Source organism: Molothrus aeneus, chromosome 13 (genome assembly GCF_037042795.1).
Source record: "Molothrus aeneus isolate 106 chromosome 13, BPBGC_Maene_1.0, whole genome shotgun sequence".
Classification (NCBI taxonomy): Eukaryota; Metazoa; Chordata; class Aves; order Passeriformes; family Icteridae; genus Molothrus; species Molothrus aeneus.
Genome location: NC_089658.1, coordinates 627,697 through 642,765, shown reverse-complemented (window position 1 = coordinate 642,765; position 15,069 = coordinate 627,697). Strand labels below are relative to the sequence as shown.

At 43.0% G+C, this 15,069-nt stretch overlaps 1 protein-coding gene across 1 annotated transcript in view; it reads left to right on the top strand.

Moving 5' to 3' along the window:
* The window catches only part of RORA (RAR related orphan receptor A), a 352,398-nt gene that overhangs the window by 329,346 nt on the left and 7,983 nt on the right, over window positions 1-15,069 (top strand). Inside the window, exons 3-5 of the mRNA XM_066558776.1 lie at window positions 2,421-2,506; window positions 11,020-11,161; window positions 12,868-13,263. Coding sequence (XP_066414873.1) covers window positions 2,421-2,506; window positions 11,020-11,161; window positions 12,868-13,263 — 624 coding nt within the window. The remainder of the gene's footprint in view (window positions 1-2,420; window positions 2,507-11,019; window positions 11,162-12,867; window positions 13,264-15,069) is intronic.

Genomic DNA, 15,069 nt, shown 5'->3' with positions numbered 1-15,069 from the left:
ACCTTTTAGACTATTACTAACCTAGCTTTAGGCCATCACTTTGAAGGCATGTTACATTCCTTCAGAAACGCTCTGCAAACGTCCTGTTGCTAAAGAAATAGGGATTGCATAGACAGGCTTCATGGGTGATTTAACTAACATGCTGGAGATTGTAGATAAACTAGATCCAATTATATCATACCTATTCAAAATAAGGCAGTAATTATGTATATAAAAGTGAAATGTAAAAAATACATTGCCATGTAGCTGTGGAGATAAGCCTTGTCACTACCCTGTCCAAGGAGCTGCAGCAGGCTGCTGATTCACTGCAGCACAGGAGAAAAATAATCATATGTCGAAAAGGCACAACTGGGATTTGGTAGAGCTATTCTGGAATTTGCCCACAGGATTGCTCTCTGAATTTGAACTGCACATGATACAAATTCTGAGTTTCTGTGAATTCCAGTCTGTTCTCCAATTTGTTGATGTGAAGGGAGGGGGTTATGCCAGCCTTTCTGCCACAAGCTCATAAACATAGGAGGCTCCAGTAATAATTAATGTAGCACATTAATGAAACAGCACACACGTTATTTTTTCCCTTTTATTAGTTCACTTCCTGCTCCATTGTGTTTAATGTGTTAGCTGAAAGCTAAGTGAAATTAAAACCATTTTTGGGGAAGAGGCATTTCCTTCCTTAAGTGTCCTAAACAGACCTCTTAATTTCAGCCTGTTGTTTTATTGCTGCAGGGATGGTGGGTTTGAAGGTCGGGGATGCCAAGGTTCTTGTGATGGGAGCAGATAGCAGTGGTGTCCTGCTGTGTGGGACTGCTTGGAAAGCTGCTGATACAGACCTGCCTGACCAAAGCCCTGTAGCCTTCCCCAGCAGAGTGGGGGGGCTGCTCTTGGCTTCCCAGGAGCAAATAGCTCCCATTTGGGGCTGCTCAGCTGCCACATTGTTGTATTTGGTGTCACCTGGAGAATGTTTTGGGGGGATGTTTTCGCACAGTCAGTGCTGTGCTGCAAGTCCTCTAGGCTTCTGCTTTAGAATGATCTTGTGCTTTGGGCCAGATCCTGAGCTGTGTCGTGCTGCAGTGGAATGGAGCACACAGTAGCACTGCTGTTATTAATCAAGATGACTCTTGATTAATAATAAGTATCCAGTTAGGGATTCAATGGCATGCAGAATGCAATGTTTTTAGCGTGGACATGACCTTTTGAGAGCAGAGTAGAACTGAAATCAGGCCAATACATTGTAAGACAGCAGTATTAGATGTGATTTTGTGTGTTGTCACAGACTGGAGAGCTGTAAATTGGATGAAAGAGGAGCTCTTTTAAACAGTCAGGCAGCTCGTGAATGGGTTTGAGCTCCTCAAGGAGGTGAACAGCACTTGTTAATGTGTCACAGTTACAGACACAGCAAGAGCTGCACTTGCACTGTTCCAACTAAGGCCTGTCCAGAGCACTGGTGCAGCTTCATCCTAACACAGTGTGCCAGAGCAGAGGCTTTCCTGGGATTTCAGTCACCCACCTGTGTGTGCTGGGGTTTGTGGGCACCCCCAAGCACAAGGTGTGATGTGTGCCCTGCTGCTGTTGATCACTGCAGCCCTGCCTGTGCACAGCCTGCCCAAGCTTTCCAGCAGAACAACTGCAGCCATGTGCTCCACAAGCAGTGAGAGGTGTCCCTGAGCATGCAGGAGTCCCTTCTTGGGCCTGTGTATTCACATGGGAAGGTGCTGGATTTAGAGCTAGTCACGACCAAACTGAAATCAGTGCGTGGGTTTATATGTATGAAACTACATTTATCAGGGCTTTCATGCCTTATAAATGAATGGCATTTTCCAGACTGTGCCAGTTCCTCTGGTTTCAGTAAACTGAGTGCTGCTGTGTTTTCCTGCCGTGTTTGTTCTGTGGTAGATAACACACAAATAGGTAGCAATTCCCTTTCTGTTCAGATAGGCAAGTTTTGGACATGCAAAATGGGGTTGCTTTCACCGTGTAACTTCTCTTTAGGGTTGGGTGGATGTTGGTGGCTGTGGTGGACGTGGTGCATTTGCTTCCAGGCAGGGCAGGCTTTAACATTACCTGCTATGGTCTTGTATGAATACAGTTGGAAGAAACCTTTCTAGTGTCATCTTAGCTCTTTGGCCAAAATGTGAACTCTCCTATTCTTTTTGGCTTTGAAATGCTGATTCCAGCCTTCTGGTGGGTTCTTAAACACCTTCTCAAATGACCCATTTTAATAACCCAAAAGCTATTATATAACGAGCAGCCATAATTTAGTCCAAAGCTCTAGGGGATCCTTGCAGTTCAGCAATGAATAGTTAATGCAGTATAATGTTTAGCAGGTTATTAGTTTTCACTGTACAAACGCTGATCAGGGAATGCTTTTATAAGGTGTTTAAAAGAAAATGTAATTAACTGGTTGCGTGCTTCTGTTGCAGCTCAAATTGAAATTATTCCATGCAAGATCTGTGGAGACAAATCATCAGGAATCCATTATGGTGTCATTACATGTGAAGGCTGCAAGGTAAGCTTCTAAAATATTAAGTCTGAAAAGAAGCATTTTAGCCTTTTGATAGTGATAATTTTCCTTCTTTTTTTAAAGAGCAAGCATTGCTCCTAAGTTGAATATAAAATAGTTGGGGATTCTGAAGTACTGGTTTTATTTGGACCTTAAATAGGATGTTTCCATGACACACACACAATTACACTGCTGCAGATTTTAGGACAATCCTCCAAATCACACGTTTGTGCTAGGTGTGCTGTGCATTGTCTCTCTCTGCATAAACAGAAGAGGTACAGAGATGATCTGCTTCAAGCACAGCACCAAGAGCATTCAGTGCATTCAGCTGAGGGAGGACAAGTCCGGCTTTTTTCAATCTCCCTGTGTGGTTTTGCTCTGTAAGTTGCTATGAAGCTCTGCTGAAATAGGCGAGAGCTCACCCCTCTGTTTTCTTTTGCACTCTGCTGCAGTTACAAATCTCTTCCGTTTGGCGGGGGAGATGTTGTTGCACAGTAGCCCGTGCTCCTGCTGTTCAGCATGCTCAGGTCTGGCTGAGGCCACTGCCTGTTCCTTGCAGTGCAAACACTGCTGTGCAAGGTTTAGGCTTTGAAGTTTTTCCTGGAGTTGTACCTTTGGTAAATCAAGTGAACAAGGATTGCATTTCTGTTTTGTTCAGTGTGTCTGTTACAACCAGGAATTAACTGGACAGTGCCAACAGCAGGCAGGAGTGAAGCTGATCACTCCTTTTGATCCCTAGTGCAGAATTACAGCGCTGGCTTGGGGTGACACAGTGTGCACAGCATGCTCTGGCTTGTTCTTCTCTTCATGGATGAATGTTGCAATCCCATGCTGATAGGTTTTCTCCTCTTAATCTATACTTGAGGTGTGAAGAATTGATGATTATAGTAGTTTTTAGTCTACTCTCCTGACCTGCTTGATACTACAACCCATCTTCAAAAAGTAGCTTCCTTGCATTCACATTATGAAGTTCTCTTTTGTGTTTTTCCCAGGAAGATTTTTGTGTTTTCATTAACACATCCTCTCAGTCTTATGGAAGTATTGGTAACAATGAAGGAAAAAAAAATAAGTTAAGAATCTTGGAATGATATGGGAACAGCACCTTCTGCCCTTTCTGACTGCTGTTACTATGGAAAATACAAGAAATGTACTAAAAATGCATTGATAACAAAGTGGTGGCTTTTTCCAGGTTTATGTTGTTAAGCAGTCTTTGTGAGATTTCAGCTGTGGGAAGTGCAGACATTTGTTGTGAGAATTCTGCTCTTTGACTGTCTTGTCAAGGATCAAGTTGTGTTCAGGGTCTGAGAGCTCTTTAATCTTTAGATGGTCTGGGACCAGAGTACCTGGGAGAGAGATCCATGACACCCAAACCTGAGTGCAGACACAGCAGGGTTAACGGGGCGCCCGGCTGGGCCTCCCCACACGGGGCTGCTTGCAGAGCAGGAGCCCAGGGACAGGGAAGCTGCCAGCTGTGTTTGCCTTCCTTCATCTTCATGCACTTAGTGAGAATGTGTGTGCAGTATACTGTGTTTTAGAACAAATAATTTTCCTTCAAGTGCTCTATAAATCCAGTTCTGTTGGAGCTCTGTGCAATCCTCTGCTTCTGAGGATTCCAGCAGAAGGGTCGGCTGGTGAGAAGGGCAGAAGGGAGGGCAAGCAGGCAGGGGTGCTCAGCACACTGAAACCCCTCTGAACCTTGAAGGCAGAAGGTGAGAATTAAGAGTATCCCAGTGAATGATTTAGGCATTTTCTCCTTCTCTTAAAGGAGCACAGTGAAGTTTTGTAGCCATACAATTTCAGACAGAATTTGAAAGCCAATTAATACTTGGTTAACCAAGTTACCTTCCTTTGAGAAGCTCACTCCTGAAGAAGCTCAGTCTTCTTTAATGCCAGAGCCCAGACTGGCAGACTGGGGTACTGCTGGTGGGCACAAGTCACAGGAGGAGTTTACATGGTCATGGCCTAAGCAGCATAAAATGACCTGCTGTGGCTCTGGATTCTTGTGCTACGCTCTTCCACAGTACTGTCAACAAAGTCTCACCCAACAGAACTATTTTGGCTGGTGAAAAGGTTGGCATAGCTTGGCTCCTGCCAAAGCAGCCAGGTGTGGATTGGTATGACTTTCTTTTCCCAGCTTTTCTGTGGCTGTGACTGCTGCAGGTTTGAGCATGCTCTTGTTGCTCTTCATGTTATGCTAAAGCTTCTTTTGTAAAAAGTACCTGGCTGCAGAGAGCTCATTGCCAGTGCTGTGCCTTGGCTCCTGCAGCCCATGCCCTGCACAGTCCCAGAGCAGTCAGTGACGTTCTGCACAGGTGCCACAAACCCACCCACGTGCATCAGATGGCAGGAGCAGGGCTGTGGCTGTCAGGAGGGAGCAGCTGTGCTGCTGCCCTCAAGCCAAGCCTGTCAGGAATGATCTACAGGCAGCAACAGCCACAGCAAAGTGGGGTGTTTCAGCTTGGACTGGTTTCATTCCAGTTTGGTGTGAACTTTAATGTTACTTAATCCTAATGTTAACTTAAATGTTACTCTGGAAATACTGATAAACAGCAGAAATACAGTTTATTCAAAACCTAGTCTGTATCAGGGATGAAATCACAGACCAGCTCTTGTCAGATTGACTTTTGCTGGTCCTGTTGCTCTTCTGCTGCTTTGCAGCCGTTGCATTTCATAGACTTGAAAGTGTTCTGACCAGGTTGAGTTGTTACACTGCATTTCACATTACTAGACTTGAAGATTTGTAGTAAACCCCATTAGTGTTTTCTTGGGAAGTTTTCATTTCCTACTGTGCTGTGATGTTGCTGGCTGTTCTTAGGAAGTTAGTGGCAGTGTTTTGCAAAGGCATTGAGTACTGCTGACCCCTCAGCCTATTCAGCTCAATTTAAATCTGCCTTTAAAAAAGTAAAATTTAACACCCTTCATCATGTCCCCCTGAACTGAAAATTTGAGGTTTGAGCCAGGCTGTATTTTACACTTTATCTTGGAAGTCTTCTGTGGCTTATTACAAATAAAATAAATTTTTTAAGAGAGGGTAGTTGCAGGAGCACTGCTGAAAACAATGGTATCTGTATGGAGCACTTCACTCAACCATTAGTTGTGGGAACCCATTAACAGCCTTTTATGCTGTAGGAAGGACCATGCTGGGAAAGGAAACTGGTTTGTACACATCCATGTTCTTTTCTCCTAGCTGGAAGTTGAATTCAGTTCCACATGGTCATACAATGAACTATATAATTTAATTTGCAGATGCAGTTACTTGGTTTTGCTGTCAATAGTTCATGCCCACCTGACCCACCAGTGCAGCAGCAATCCCTCTCTTTACCTGACTGCATGTAGCTGATCTAACAAAACCTCTCATGCAGGGCATTTCTGGGCATTTGAGATGCTTATCAGAAGGTTTATCAGTACTGGCTTTTGTCTCTTGTGTCTTTTAAGACCTCAGATGATCTTGTTCTGGTGTGCTGTCCCTGCCCATCTTGCTTTCATTTGTTGACAAACACAAGCTCACTCCTGTCTTTATTACTGATGTAAAGCTGAGAGGTTTTTACTCTGTTTTCAGTGACACTACGACTTTGTCTTTATTAACACAGTTTATTAAACAATACTGTCAGAGCACTCTCCTGCCTTAACAACTAAAATACGTGCTGGTGGTCATAAAAGGGTTAAAAATCCAATTTGAATGTTTGCCTGTCTTTTGTATTACAGTGTATTTTTCTGATGTTTCTTTGAAGAAAATTTGTGTTGGTTTGCTTTAGAAAACAGCAAAATAATTACTCCCCCCCAACACTAATTGTTAATTGCTCAGAATATTGCAAAACTTAATGATACGTGGAAGTCTTTAAGTATTAGCCATAAATCATGGGATTATGAATAAGCCTTTGTTGTCACAGGCTCGCATACAGTCATTCCAAAACTCTGCCATTAGGATGCAGCAAGGCAGCTGTCAGCTGTTTTCTTGTAATTAAACAGCCAATGAGCAGCTAATTAAGACATATGTGTATACAGAAGTGGAAGTGGGTATGTTAATGAACTGTAGGAATCAATTCATTAAATGAAAATTTGTCAAAAGACCAAACATGAGCTCAGTGTTTCAGCCCATGCGCGGTGCAGAGGGAGCGCGTGCGGTGCCATCGGGGACACCAGGGAGGCACAGCTGGCTCAGGAGCCAGCTCAGACACCAACGTCTCCAGTGCTGAGCTGCTGAGGAGAGGAGCCACTGACACTATTAATAGACTTTGCAAAAACTGCTATTCACATTTCAAAGTCCTTTTTTAACAAGTTGTTATTCCAACTGACTTACAGATGAAAAGTTCCTGTGCTGTTTTTTTCCCCAAACCTGATTTCGTGGCAGTGAACGAACACCCATAGACTGTGTTGGTATAAACAGGAGTCTGAAACACAGGGACCAAGCTGTGGCTTGTTACTGCTCTGCTCTTCTGGCACCAAGTGGATCCATCTGCAGGAGGAAAAGGGAATGTGCAGAGCTCAGTGGCTGGGGCTGGATCTTGGTGCTGCCATCAGGAGGGGCCGAGACGTGGCCCAAGGTGGCGTGGGCCGGAGTGCTCTGACACCGGGGCTGCTGCAGTGCAGCCCCAGCCTCTGTCTGTGCTGATCAGGACGGGTGGCTCTGCCTGGGCCCATTCGGTCGCATAAGTAATGGTTGTAAACATGCACGCAATAAAAAGCATGTGGCCTGGGCTGGCTTGCATAAGGCTTGAATGTATACACGTGTACCAAGGATGCATCCACCTCCTCCTTCCTGGTGGAAAAATTATAGCCAGCTCTGTGCCTCTGGCAAAAGAGAGGGAATAGAACAACAGAATAGAGTGTTCTCCTTTTAATAAAGGAGAGAAAAAGCCCAGAAAGAAACTGTAGGTACTTACAGAAGGCTCCTGTAATAGGGGCTTCCCCACGTGTCTTACAGTGATGTGAAAGCCCAAGGACCACCAAAACCTTACATAACTCACAAGTAAATGACAGCACCATAGAACAAAAATCCTCACTTGACCTTCGTTGTCAATTCACTCCCACATGTCAGATACCTGTGTTTCTGAGCTCTGGACAAGTTTAGATTAGCTTTTGAAGTTTGTGGCAAGGTTTCTTCTTTCTTTTACCTAGTGCTGATGTTTTCTTGGGTTTGTTTTTAAAAGCAATTTACTGTATCTCTGGTTTGTGAAGTGCAAGTGCTTTTAAAGGCCTGGGTTCAGGCATTTCTGCTCTACTGGAAATTTAGCTTCAAGCTGTAACTTAGCTGATATATTGTACACTAAAATGTATTGAGCAGCTGTGTCTCTAGGGAAAATCTGGAAAAGGAAAAAGGCCAGTATTTTCTCCATTATAATACTAAAAATAATATTCAGTTTGACAAGGCTATTCTTAATAAAATATGCCGAAGTGGCAATTCAGAATCAGTGTACATATATATATCTCAGCTAAAGGAAAACATATGGATCCTTGAGGTTATTGGGACATGTTGGTTTCACATACTGTTTAGGCTGACTTGCAGAATCTCAGAGGTGGCAGAGGGTTTCATGCAGCTCATGTGTGAGCATGTCATTCAGTGTAACTAGAAGAGTGTTTGGAGAACTGAAATTTTCAGGGACTGATGCACAACCTTGACCAGTCACTGGTCAGCTCAATCCCTAATCCTGTTTTTGTGGTGAATGGCATTGCACTTGGAGTTTAGTGGTGAACACACTTGCACTTGCACTGGAGTGACAGACTCCACTGATGGTGCTCCCAGAACTAGAAATGAATCCATGTACTTACCAAGAGTTGGTTTCTCTGGAGGGATCAGTTGTGATGTTGGAATGGTAGCCATTTCCATGGTATTTCAGGTTGAATTATTATTATAGGGTGAAATGCATTCAATTGGAGCTCAATATGTGCAATACTTTCAGTCTCAGTCACAATTACCTATTGACAAACATGAAAAAAGTGGATGAAAGCTCCGTCATATAGAAACAATGACCAGGAAAAAAGGGTAACAAATTATGAACAGGAGAACAGGATTAAAGACAGCATTTTCAGTTTGTTTTTTTTTTTAATATTCCATGTTTCCCTAGTAAAGCTTTAATAAAAGGAGTGTAAGCAACAAAGACTGGTGCCTTCCTGCTAAGATTGAGCAGGGGCTTTGTCTCAGTGTTTTGTGATTTGCCATGTTTCTGTCTGCAGCCGGTTTGATAGGAGCTACTTGAGACTTGTCATACAGATGTCCTTCCTTTGTTTGCTTCACCAAGTATCTGTGCATGTGCTGAGGGACTCCAGCATGAAACCTTTGAGTAAATAACAAATTGGTAAAAGTCCAGCTTTAATTAAAAGGTGCCCAGCCTTTCCAAGGAGCTATTTTCTTTGCAGCACTGTTAATTAATCCATTATGTGGCAACGTAAAACTAAAATAGTGTGCTCACTGCTCTCAAATGCCTCTTTAGAATGACTGCATCTTTGCAGAATCCTTGTGAAGTAGGTATTACACACACAGCAGCTTATGTTTGGGTAGTCTGTGGCAAAAGGATGAAATGGACTTCAAAGCAAGCAGCTGCAGAGTGGTTAATGACATGCACCTCTCTGGAGGAGACAATAGTTGTAGCTGTGTGTAACCTTCCAAGCTTGCTTTGGAGCTGGGGTTACTCAGGAGAGAGATCATACATAAAACGTGTTTTAGCTTTTCCCCTCCTTAAGAATCTAAATCCTGCACAAAGTTGAACAAAACTTGGGCTGTCAGCATCTAACTCTCACAATAGCAGCAGTAGGTGACAGCAGCAGTGCAGTGACCATCCCTCTGTCCTGGGCACTAGTGAGGCACCTCAGGTGCTGTGCCTGGTTTTGGGCCCCTCAGACTTGTGACATTGAGGGGCTGGAGTGGGTCCATGTGGGATCTCAGCACATCATTCCTGATGTCCAGAGATGCCAGGAGAACCCTTGGGGGTCTCGAAAATCCTGGAATGTTGCCAGAAGTGTCTGGTGGCTTGATTTTGATCCATCCACAGAAATAACAAGAGTTTGAGGACAAGAGAATCACTTTAGAGTGAAGGGTGTAAAAGGGACACATTTAGAGGGTGAAATATAGACTTTAAGGTTTTTGGGTACAGGGGGTTATGGAGACAAGATGGAGGGATCAGGGTGTGTCTCGTCCTTCTTCTTCCTTCTTCTTGTCCTCCATCTCCTGTAGTGATGTTGGCATTTGGGGATTGGTTTATGGTGAAAGTGCACTTGCTAACATGGGTGAAAAGCATTGGAAAATAAAGGTAAATATTATGTACGTAGATATTAGTATAAAAAGACATGACCGCCCCGTGGGTGGTCAGAGAGTGCCTGTGACTGCTTGCAGATCAGACCTCTGTTGGGCAGACAGAAAATTTTGTAGATAAGAAATAATAAACAATCCGAAGATCAAAAAGCTGAAGAGTCCAGACTCGTCCTTTGAAACGCGTGCCACCCAAGAACCACACTACCCGTGTCGGGGCAGAGACAGACAGCCGAACCCGACAGGTCCAGAGAGGGGCACCACAGCAGGGGAAGGCTCTGGAGCACAAGTCTGTTACTGGCTTTAAGTCTGATAAGGAACAGCCGAAGGTGCTGAGGTTATTTAATCTGGTGAAGAGGAGGCTCAGGTGTGACCACCTCACTTTCTACAACTCCCTGATAGGAAGATGGAGCCAGTCGGGGGTCAGGCTCTTCTCCCGTGGAGCCAGCAACAGGACAAAAGAAGATGGCCTCATGTTGTGGTAGGGCAAGTTTCAGTTGGATATTCAGAAAAAAAATCTTCACTGAAAGGTTGAAGATTTGAAAGGGTGGGCAGGCATTGGATTAGACTGTCCATGGAAATGGTGGAATCACTATCCCTGGAAGTGTTCAGAAAGGTGTGTGAATGTGGCACTTTAGGTTTAGTGGTGAACACAGTGGTGCTGGGGTGATGTTTGGGCTTGATGATCTTAGAGGTCTTTTTCCATCTTAATGATTCTGTGAATCTTTAAAAAACATGTTAAGAAGTTGTCCTTTGCAGGAGAAACTGTTCAGCATCGTGCTGTGTATTTTTAAACACATACAGACACTGGCAAGGCTGAACATCAGAGCCTGCCACTGTCACTCTAGAGAGCAGAACAGGGTGGTAGCTGTTGAGTCCTCCCTATTTTGGAGAACTATGACAACCCAGGAAAGATAGGAAATCAAGGTCTATAATTAGTTTTATCTCATTTGAAAAGAGCTAGTCTACCATATGTAATATGGGATATGTAAAATCAGTGAATAAAAAGTGTAATTCCTTTACGTGTTACAACGCTTTTCAAGTGAACTGCTTCTTGCTAGTTACTGGTTTTGGTTTATTTCTAGGAGATGGAAAAAAAACCAACAAAACCTTTAGTTTTAACTTCCTTTAGTTGACTGTAGACTAAAGGAAGTTAAAACTAAAGACTTGAACTTCTTTTCTTTTAAGTATGCTATCCTTGCTATCCTTGAGAGTCTTTATTTGCTCCATCAGTTAACAGCTCCTTGACTTGTGTTCTGCCGTGGCACGGCAGGGCTTTTTCAGGAGGAGTCAGCAGAGCAATGCCACGTACTCGTGTCCCCGGCAGAAGAACTGTCTGATCGACCGCACCAGCCGGAACCGCTGCCAGCACTGCCGCTTACAGAAATGCCTTGCTGTGGGGATGTCTCGGGATGGTAAGCGCTGCTGCCTGCAAAGTGCTGACACGAGGGCTGCTCTCGTGCATGGGCAACCAAAAACCAGCAGTTCCATGCTAATTGTGCATTGATAGTTGAGATCATCGAGTGAGTTGCAGACGTTGCTTCATATTTTTCTATGTTATATGCTGTATGTTTTTAGATGCTGCTGTATACTCGAATATATACAAATCAGGGCATGTATGAAGTTCTTGGAATTGTCTTTTTTCTTACCTGTTATAGCTCTCAGTTAAGAGCTTTGTCTCTGGTCATTTCTTGAAGATGTGGTTTGTTTTTCTCATGTTAATATATTCATATATTCATTGATATATTCTCTATATATTTATATATTCTCTATATACTCATTCCAACTTAAGTGACCTCCTGTAGTTGCAAGTAGCACTGCCTGGTGCATGGGTACAGATCAGAACTGCTTCACAGTATCAACTGAAGTTAAATACGTGTATAATGAATAATGGAAAAAATACAAAGAAAAAAATAATGCAGTGTTTTTTCAAAGATGGAATTCTGAAGAAAAGATGTTCCAGCGCTGTTAAATATTAAGCTCAAAATTGCAGCTTGAGTAGTGATGAAAGCCCGCCTCTGCCAAACAGTTGCTTATGTAATTCAGTCAGAACTGGCTTTGCAGCTGAGACTTGCACGCCTCCCCCACAGATGGAAGGGAGCTGCCACCACTTACCCATTTGAAGATCTGACTCAGTCTTTTCCCCTGCCACAGTGACAGCAGCGCTGCATGTTCTACAAATGCATACACATTACTCTAGGTGCATGAGGCCTTATCAAGGAGATTGTTCCCAGATTACATTTACTTCTTGAATTACACTGTCTTTATTTTTTTTTATTGGCCATGAGACTAAAAACCTGAAACAGTTATCATGTAATGACTACTTCTTCTGCCATGTTTGTTTTCCTATAGAAAAGCTGAAGGCAGTAGTTGCCTTTCTAAAGGATGAAGCTTTTACAGCTGATGCAGGTCCTTGAAATCCCATGCTGCATCCTTGAGAATTCCCTGGAAATTCCCAAACCAGTTGCTGCTGGCTTACAGCTAATGCTTCTCAAAGTTGTAGTAATGCTGTGGAGGTACACACATGCACTTGTGTGCACACACACACACACATAGGTTTAACAATTACTCGTCTACTAAGCATTTTTGCCTGTCACAGAGGCGCTTTGTTGGCAGGTTTGGTGGTTCTTCCCACATGCTTTAGTCCCAGTCTCAGTAAAGCTTGCTGTTGATACACTGAGAGAGCCCCCACATGTTGGCACCACACTCTAGGTTCACTCCACAGCATGAGTGTACAGCTGGTTGGAACTGGACAGTTGTCTCAGGCCAGTGTGTTCTGGTTTAGCTTCTATTTTTCTAGGTAGGGTTTGAATGCTGAAGATAAGCATCTGTCAACCTCAATGGGCATACGAGAGAAAATCTTTCCAGCACTGAAGTGGAAAGTCAATGAATTAAGTTAAACCAGTGACTTCTAATGGTCCATTTCAGTGGCATGTCAAGACAGTGTTTTAAAGAGCAGGTGCTGCAGCTGTGTACCTGTAACTGAGAAGTGGTTCTTAGGTCTGTCCATCCTGCAGATTTGGGTTTGTGCTGTATCCTTCCATGTAATGTTGAAAGACTCACAATTAAAAGGCAGTGGTGGATGTGTAGAGATGTAATCTCTTGTGTGTCTGTATTGCAGCTGTAAAGTTTGGTCGAATGTCAAAAAAGCAGAGGGACAGCCTGTACGCCGAGGTGCAGAAACACCGACTGCAGCAGCAGCAGCGGGATCACCAGCAGCAGCCCGGAGAGGCAGAACCACTCACACCAACATACAATATCACCACCAATGGGTTAACAGAGCTACATGACGACCTCAGTAATTACATTGATGGGCATACCCCTGAAGGTAGCAAAGCAGACTCTGCAGTTAGCAGCTTCTACTTAGACATACAGCCTTCTCCAGATCAGTCGGGTCTTGATATTAATGGAATCAAACCAGAACCAATATGTGACTACACACCAGCATCGGGCTTCTTCCCTTATTGTTCTTTTACAAATGGGGAGACCTCTCCAACTGTGTCCATGGCAGAATTAGGTAATGAGAGAGAAAAGCTTCCATTGTAATTGTCTTAACAGTACCCTTTGGATTAAAGTGGCACGTGTAGCCAGTGCTAGTGAGAATGCTGCTTCAGTAGAGCTGTAGGCATGGATGGGCATTCTTGTGTGAAGTGCACAGTAAATACCCTGCTTGATCTCAGGGCACACGGGAACTCCTTACTGCTCTGGACTAAAGCTCCCTGGGGACTGGGGTTAATCAGTGCTACCAGTGTTGCTTTTGCTTTCAGTCCTTGCTGTAGAACCCTGGGAATACTGATGAGGAAGGTAATTTTTAGTGTTGAGAAAACAGGGTATTTCTTTATTTGCAGATTATTTTTTAACAATTTATCTCCTTTCTCATTACCTCTATACTGTTACCCCTAACAATAAGTGATGAGGCTGATTTTCTTCTGCTCTTTACCTGAGAAAAGCACTGGGCTAATCTGAGGGCAGTTCTTGTCACTTATTGAAGACAATCTAGCCCCAGATACTGAAGGACATTTTTGAATGTAGCAAGTTTTGATAATTTCTCTAAGAGCCTTATAACGACCACATTAATTAGCACATTTTACTTTAAACTTTTCCCTTAATGATTACACTAAGGCTGAATTCCACAAGTATGACTTGTCAACAGCTGAGACTGGAGTTACAGTGTGCTGTGTGAACTGGTTATAAACAAAGTGGAACAGGACATCAAAGAACTGGTTTCATGATTCCATTACTTATGTAAGCAGCCAGGCATTTAAAATTGATTCTTAAAACTTGCTGAAGCAACATTTTTTCTAATTATTTTATTATGAAAACCTAAAAATAGTTCAAAAAATCAGGTATTCCACATTAAAAATTCTGTGTGGTTTATTTTATGTTCTTTTGAGAAGTTTTGCAGAGAGGAAATCACAAGAAGCTTGCTTTATAATGTCCTTATGTTGCAGAATGCTGCAACAATGTAATTTGTCCTGACAGCCAAAATATTGTGTCTCGCATCAGTTCAAATAATTTCAGATAGGTAAAAAGGAGAAGAAAATGTCAGGACAAAGGCAGCACTGCTAGCTTTGTCTCAGTGAAATGACTGCTAATTTTCTCATGGAAGGTATTAAAAAGATCTACGTTAAACCCAAAGAAAAAAAAAATAGAGGGTTTTTCCTTTGTAGGCCCAGTGTTGAGTTTGGACCACTGGCCTAACAAAGTTTGTCCTGTTGCTTACCTTTATTTACATTTATTTACACAGTGCTTCATTTAAACCCTGCACTGCATGATTGGGTGCCCAGCATTAACATTACTGAACAATGTTTGAAGAATGTTTGTCTGCCAGACGAAGGTTTCAATTTAGAAAGGTGTGGCTGTTCGATGAAAATATTTAGGTGTGTGCTGAAACGCAGTCCCTAAGTGAGGCAGAGGTTTGTGAATAACATGGGAATATTTCACCTCCTGCATGGGCACAGGGATCATGCTGTCAGCTGCTGCTGCCAAGAACGAGTGTTTTAACTACACACTTGTTAAAAAAAAAAACCTGCTCTGAAATACATCAAAGCTATGGTGACAAAGCAGAAATTACATTGTGTTCTACCTTACTGATTGCCCAGGTAGCACATATAATCTGCTTTTATTTCATCTGTATGTTAAAGACTTTTCAGGCAATATCCTAATCAAACTACTGACAGATGTTGGTCCAGCAGTTCAGTTTGTAGGGAGTTGTTTGATCATTATCAAACAAAGCCAGTTTCACTGAAGACCCAGTAATGCAGTCCCTCAGAATACCTCCATGTTGTAGTGACCACCATTCCTCCTTGCTTTGAGCCTTCAT